Source organism: Drosophila persimilis, unplaced genomic scaffold, assembly GCF_003286085.1.
Source record: "Drosophila persimilis strain 14011-0111.01,24,50 unplaced genomic scaffold, DperRS2 tig00000895-arrow-arrow-pilon, whole genome shotgun sequence".
NCBI lineage: Eukaryota > Metazoa > Arthropoda > Insecta > Diptera > Drosophilidae > Drosophila > Drosophila persimilis.
Genome location: NW_020825368.1, coordinates 91,040 through 98,184, shown reverse-complemented (window position 1 = coordinate 98,184; position 7,145 = coordinate 91,040). Strand labels below are relative to the sequence as shown.

Below are 7,145 nucleotides of genomic sequence, written 5' to 3'. Positions count from 1 at the left end.
GCGTCATATGCGCAGAGAGGAGAGAGAACATACCATTTGCAAGGCCACCTCTAGCTGTTTTCATCATGGCGTGGACAACGCTTTTGATGAGAGGAAAAGCTCGCCTTCTGTGGTTGGTTACGCTGCTTGAAGTAAACGTCCTTCAAATGACTTTGAAAATTTTCTCGGAATATTTTAACTCAACGAAAGTTTTCAATGCTTCAGAGATAGCACAGTCGATTCCTTGCAAGCGAACTGAACGGTAGTGAACTTCCACTTCTTAACGGCTACTCATTACTCTTTTTCCAATTTACTAATTACACATACATATGTGTACAACATTTTTTTTTTTCTAGAAATTGTGCAAAACATCAATAATAACAACTCGAAACATGTCGAAAATCGGTATTAACGGATTTGGACGCATCGGCCGTCTGGTACTGCGCGCCGCTATCGACAAGGGCGCCTCCGTTGTTGCCGTCAATGATCCATTCATCGATGTCAACTATATGGTATATCTCTTCAAGTTTGACTCAACTCATGGTCGTTTCAAGGGTACTGTAGCCGCTGAAGGCGGTTTTCTGGTTGTGAACGGCCAGAAAATTACTGTTTTCAGCGAACGCGATCCAGCTAACATCAACTGGGCCAGCGCTGGCGCGGAATACGTAGTTGAATCCACTGGTGTATTCACTACAATTGAAAAAGCATCGACTCATTTAAAGGGCGGTGCCAAGAAGGTGGTAATTTCGGCGCCATCCGCAGATGCACCTATGTTTGTGTGCGGCGTCAATTTAGATGCCTATAAGCCCGACATGAAGGTTGTGTCGAATGCTTCCTGTACGACTAATTGCTTGGCTCCCTTAGCTAAGGTTATTAACGACAATTTTGAGATTGTTGAGGGTCTGATGACCACTGTACACGCCACTACAGCGACTCAGAAGACTGTCGATGGTCCATCCGGCAAATTGTGGCGTGATGGTCGTGGCGCTGCCCAAAATATTATACCTGCTGCCACTGGAGCTGCAAAAGCTGTTGGAAAAGTCATCCCTGCTCTGAATGGCAAATTGACTGGTATGGCTTTCCGGGTTCCCACACCTAATGTTTCTGTTGTCGATTTAACTGTGCGCTTGGGCAAGGGCGCTAGCTATGACGAAATCAAAGCCAAGGTACAGGAGGCTGCCAATGGTCCTCTAAAAGGAATTCTTGGCTATACTGACGAGGAAGTTGTCTCGACTGATTTCCTTAGCGATACTCACTCTTCAGTCTTTGACGCTAAAGCTGGCATATCGCTTAACGACAAGTTCGTCAAATTAATTTCTTGGTACGACAATGAGTTTGGCTACTCTAACCGCGTCATTGATTTGATCAAGTATATGCAAAGCAAAGATTAAAAAGAATACTTGCAAAAATATTAGCTTATTAGCGTTAACCGGGACCGAAACCCAACCGAGAGGAGAAAAAAGGGCAGGGCACTATTACCATGGTTACAATTATATAATTCCCAGTGGACCCGGTGAAGCAGACCTATTTTAAAAAAGGCTTTTTTTTATTTTGCTCTTAAAGCTACAGCAACATTGGAAAATTTTAAATACATACATTCATGCATATATAAATATGATTATTGTTATTAAATAAAGTTTCACTCTGTGTGTAGTTGTTAAAAATTTCAGGTTTTTAAGCATTTAAATATACATATGAAGACAAGTCCACTCCAAATGTAGAGTTTTGGATGGTGAACTCACACGTTAAAAAAATACCAAGGGATAAGCTATAAATGAAAGCATATATAATAATAAACGGATAACATCGGAGGTTACATCACGCCTCCTAGTCAGAGATACAATACCATACTAATACAAAAACAAAAGCAATTTCTCCTGCAAGCAATTATGTTTATTTTTTAATGGTAAATAAAGTTTCTTTTTGACGTAATTTAGTGGCCATTAATATTAAAAATACTATACTACTCGATACGAGAGAACGAGATAATCAATTTGGATTTAGAAACGATCAGTGCGCAATAATTTAAAGGCGAATACCAGTGGTATATGATTATATCCGTCACTAGTAAGGAGTAGTAATTTCTTAGTTCTGAATTTCTTACCTCAGCTGGGATGGCAAAATGTATGTTATCTATCATACCTTCTAGCAGATAGAGTCTAGGAGCAGTCATCGACTAGATCTCACCGAGTGCGTCTGTTTCTTATCTACTGTTACACAGTGCCCAGTGGGCACGATTGCTTTTTTTGGTATAAAGTCGACAATTGTCTTTAAATTTGTTCATAATTGTGTTGTTATTCTCTCTTAATGAATATCAACACTGGATAAGAATTTCTGTATCCATGTGTGGCTTTTTGGCAGCTCTTTAAAGTCAGCAATTGTGCTAATCACAAAGTTCGTTGTTTCAGATTGTAGACTATGCTTTTTTAAATATCAGCCTGCTCGAGGCTGTCCCGCTCGCTAGTCGAAGATTATGCTTTGCTGTCCGAGCATAACCTGACTGCAAAACGGATGTCTGTGTAGTGTCTGTCCGTCCGTCCGCATGTCCGTTTGTCAGTCTTGTTGACGCCTAGCTCTCAGAGACTACATGAGCTACAGCAACGAAATTTTGTACCCAAGCTTCTGTGATATCACACTGAATCAAGTTTGTTTCAAAATTTTCCACGCCCTCTTCCGCCCCCACAAAGAACGAAAATCTGTATCGGATAAAAAATTACAGTCGGCGGTAGCAGCGACTCACAAGCTACATAAATAACTATAAATGAGCTTGAAGGAAAGCTATGGTGGTTTTCTCGAAATACAACAACCATTTTTTTTAAAGAAAAATCGGGTTACATTTTTTTGTTGGGTTAGGCAGCAAATTCGTCGGGTCAAGCAGCTGATATTAGCTTATCTATGGCATTTTTCGCTAATGGCACGGATCACAGTACATTTGTATGTACATATGTACATACGTACCTGTTTTGTTCTTTTCTTTTCGCTCTCGGTGGTCAGCGCCAAAAAAACTTGTAAGAAGGAGATCACCTAAGATCAGCAGAAAGTCCCCTGCAGGCGCTGCGACAGTGTAGTGCACCACCAAAGCGGCAAGTTTTTGTCCTCCAGACCTGAAAACTAAAAAAAACTAAAAAGCAAAATAAAAGACGTCGGCTTAAAGGTGGAGTAATTCAAGTCAATTTGATACCATTTGATCTGACACATTTTGGCCAGGCAATTGGGTGTGAAAGAGTTTAAGGCTAAGAACATATATAGGCCGCCCATAACTCTCCTAAACCAGCCCAACATACTATTCACATTATTATGTGCAGGTAGTGTTCTGATTGCAGTGGACTCAACTTCACTTCTCATGTTGTGACATTCATGTAGAATATAGAATCTTAACTGCCTTGGCGCAATCCATAGCAGCCTGCTGTCATATTTGCGAAAAACGCGATCTTTCTCAATAACATACTCGTCGTTCTCAGAACATAAGGGTGTCGATAGTCTAAGATTTTCGAAATAATCTTTTAGTTTAGAAGATATGAGCACTCAAAGCTTAAAATTTTTAATAAGTATGCCAAAGGTATTGAACTTGTATGCTCATACTGCATTTTTCAGGTAACCAAGTATTTTTATTATGTGCATTAATTCTTAGGAAAACTTTTTAAAAATATGGTCAGTTGCGTAGGCAGTTCTACAGCAAAACTTTTTTTGCAAACCATCTAAAATGTTGGCCCCTTTTTCCTGCGAGGTTGTAGCATGTAAACCGGTATAGAAGCCAAACGGCTCCGAAGCGTTTAGGTAGACTTAGGTAATAAATAGTTCAAAGAACATATACAAAAAAATCTCGGGATATATATTTTTAAAGTCCGGTAAAAGTTGAAAAACAGCTCTAAAGTTAGGTACTAATGAAACCATATGCTCGTGCTGATGATATTTTTAACTGCAAAGAAAAAAAAGTACCCGCATGTTTGGTGAATATGCCTCGAAGGCTGCAGAACTGTTACCGGAAAAATATCATGAAAAGAAGCTAGCTCCCACGCTTCATAAGATTCTGGCACATGGCTTAATTTTAATTGAACATCAGAGCCTACCAATTAGACAGATGTCAGAGGAAGCCCAGGAAACGAGAAGTAATTAAAAACTATTCGAGCACTAGCTACTAGGGCCTTCAGCTCTGCTCTTTCATGGCTCCTGTTAGATATATTCGTTTAATTTACATTTTTCTAAAAACAGGTTGATTAAATTAATGTTTCAGGTTTAGTATGCTTAAGAAATGCTGAGGGCTTCTTATCTTTAAAGAGTTATTTTCTTATCCTTCACCATTTTATACAAACATCTAAAAGCTGATCCACTGAGAGAGTGTCTCCACAGGGACAACTTTGTGCGGTTTTGCCGGTTAAAAGGTGTTCATGAGTCAATTTTGTATGGCCGATACGTAGGCGGATAGATCGTGGGTGAACCACTCGGCTTAAAAATCTTGTATCGGTTGGGGAATTGGTAGGAAAGTTGTGGCCTTTGTGACGTGATTTGCAGCTATGTCCGCATGCTCATTTACAGGTTTCGAATCTCAGCAATTATTTTATTGTGGCAGTTTAAATTTTTGACAGCTAGATCGGGGTTTTTCTTTGCGTATGTGCAGGCTTTACGAATGGCGAAAGCCTTTCATGAAATATTTGTTGAGTAGTCGGTTGGCTGACGACGAGAGTTTTGGCAGCAGTCTGATTGTGGTTTCGTACAACCTATGTATTATGGGCGGCGGGCCCACTTCTGCTAAAGTGCATTTCATTAGAGATGTAGGGAAGGCGTTTGAGCTGCGGTGTACGCAATTATGGTATAGTGTTTGGATTTTTTTTAAATTTGCATTTGCGCTCCATCCGAATATCGGAAGTCCGTAGTCGATTTTCGCAAGGATAAGAGCTCTTTTGATGTATATTAACGTATTAACATGGATATTTGAAAATTTTGAGCTTAGAAATCGAACGACGTTAAGTCTAGATTCTAATTGTAATCTTATTTGTAGGCAGTGTACTTTAAAGTTAAATTTATTATCGAAAACAGTTCCAAGAATTTTCAAGTAGTCTACAGATTGAATTGTCGTGTTTTGAAAACAAAGATCATTGCTTCTCGCCGTGCAGCGATGTTTTCTGCAAATATGCAGTATTTTACATTTGTTTGTGGAGAGTGTGGCACCCGGCAAGTTTCCCCACTCCTGAATATCTTTAAATATTTTTTTAAAACAATTCTGTACAGCGTTTGTGTTTTTTATCTTAGTGTAGATGATTGCGTCCTCTGCATAAATTGTTAAACAAATGTTAATTTAGCAAGCTCAAACGGCCGAATGTCCCACTGTGCGAGTTTTTCTCTGGTTTGGTGGTTGCTCGGCTATAATAAGCAATTGGCTTCATTTTATCCGCACCTTTTGCAGCAATACTCCGGCAAAGCAACGGCGCTGGCATCCGTATGTATTTCATGATCAATATCTAGGCGGTAGATGACGACAACAGGATTCGATATCAAGCAAACTCGGCAAAAGCATCTTGCTGTGGCAGTTCCCACCTAAATTTCTTGTCTTGCGCAATAGGGTACGCAAGGTCTCCGAAATAATGGCATATCTAGCAACAAATTTCCTGAAGTATCCGCTGAGGCCTAAAAACTGCCGTACTTCGGTTACATTGCTCGGCGTCGGGAACAATGAAATGGCATTCGACTTAATCTCTCCAGGACTGATGCCGTCTGCGTGTATCCGATGACCCAGGAATGTAATAGATTGCTTATACAATTCATATCTATTCAGATTTAGGGTTAATCCGCACTCCTGCAATAACTGGAGGATTCGCTCAAGCCTCTCATACATCTCGTCAAACGTCTGTCTACCAATTAAGATGTCTTCCATCGCTTCTGCAATTCTGCCATGAGTCGATTGAAAAAAGCAGGTGCAGTCTTTAGCCCAAACGGCAGTCGGTTGAACTCATAAAGTCCATCCGTGGTGATGAACGCAGTAAGCTTTCTACTTTGCGGTGCTATTTCAATCTGATTAAACGATTCAAATTGAATCATTTCAGTAATTAAATCGCTTTTCCTTCTGAAGATGCTCCTCGATATTTTGTACTGGGAAATTTTCCTTTTTATTTAGATTGTCCAGGCGGCGGCAATCTACACAGAGTCGATCACTACCGTTTGTCATCTTGAAGCCCACGGGCGTTAAGAAACTAAATTTTGTGCCATAAGGCCTTGTCACTTTTTTGTGGCCGTTATAACACTAAGGCCCCAAACAATTGCTGTCTTATTTTCGGATTTTTGACTGAATTTGCAGCTTCTCCACATTTTTGGCATTCTTCGTAAAAAATTTCGCGAACTCCTTTTCTTTGTAGGGGTTTCCCCTCACATTGGCCTTTCACATTATTGATCAATTTTAGCTATTTTATTAGTTCTTGGTTAGAGGCATGATTGTGGTTGCACTCGAAACTCATTTGAGGGCACACGCCAATATTGGACAAAGCCACTGAAACCCCACAGTCTTTTATATAACAAATATAACGCGAACTATTTTTTGATACATTCTTTATTTTAAATATTTGTTGCTGAGTTTTTTCATTTGCAGAAATATGCATAATTAATAGTTAATAATACCGGTCGGCATAACATAGTGACACCGTGACACAGTGTTCTATTTAACATGTAATATAATACCTCACGACAACACACTAGCCACTGAGGTGCAATTGCTGACCATCACAATGTCGCAATTGCCCACCAGACACTAAAATTATCCATAATACACAAACATATATTTTTACAGACTTAGCACTTTTGTACCTTTTGTAACATATAAATAAAATTCAATTTTATCAATGAAGCCAGTATGAGAAACAGTACCATAACTGCCTGTCACTCATCTTCCATCGCAATCATCAGAGGCTGTCGCCGTGTCTTAAGACCCTCCCTTGCGCACCGTAGGATACCCACTCCGCAGTCCAACTGGTTCAAGTTCTAGTTGCGACGACCAAACTGTAGACGGTTTATGTACCGTATGCAACCCAGCTTCCTACACACACACACACACACACACATTAACACTTGGTGACTCCGACCTTAGTTCGCTTCTAGCTCTTGCTTAAGCCTCCCTTAGAACGCTGCAAAGCGATCTAGAAAAGCAAGCCGGATCACAAACCGAAAGTAGGTGGAGG

At 40.1% G+C, this 7,145-nt stretch overlaps 1 protein-coding gene across 1 annotated transcript; it reads left to right on the top strand.

Annotated features, from left to right (window-relative positions):
- Positions 1-336: 336 nt before the first annotated feature.
- LOC6603448 (glyceraldehyde-3-phosphate dehydrogenase 2) lies at positions 337-1,375 on the top strand. Its single transcript, XM_002028394.2, has one exon. It carries the CDS (start codon positions 372-374, stop codon positions 1,368-1,370), a length of 999 nt encoding a protein of 332 aa, XP_002028430.2. The 5' UTR covers positions 337-371; the 3' UTR covers positions 1,371-1,375.
- The last annotated feature ends 5,770 nt before the right edge of the window (positions 1,376-7,145 follow it).

Excerpts from the sequence above, each read along its gene's own strand:
- LOC6603448 (XM_002028394.2), top strand. The coding sequence starts at position 372 with ATGTCGAAAATCGGTATTAACGGATTTGGACGCATCGGCCGTCTGGTA.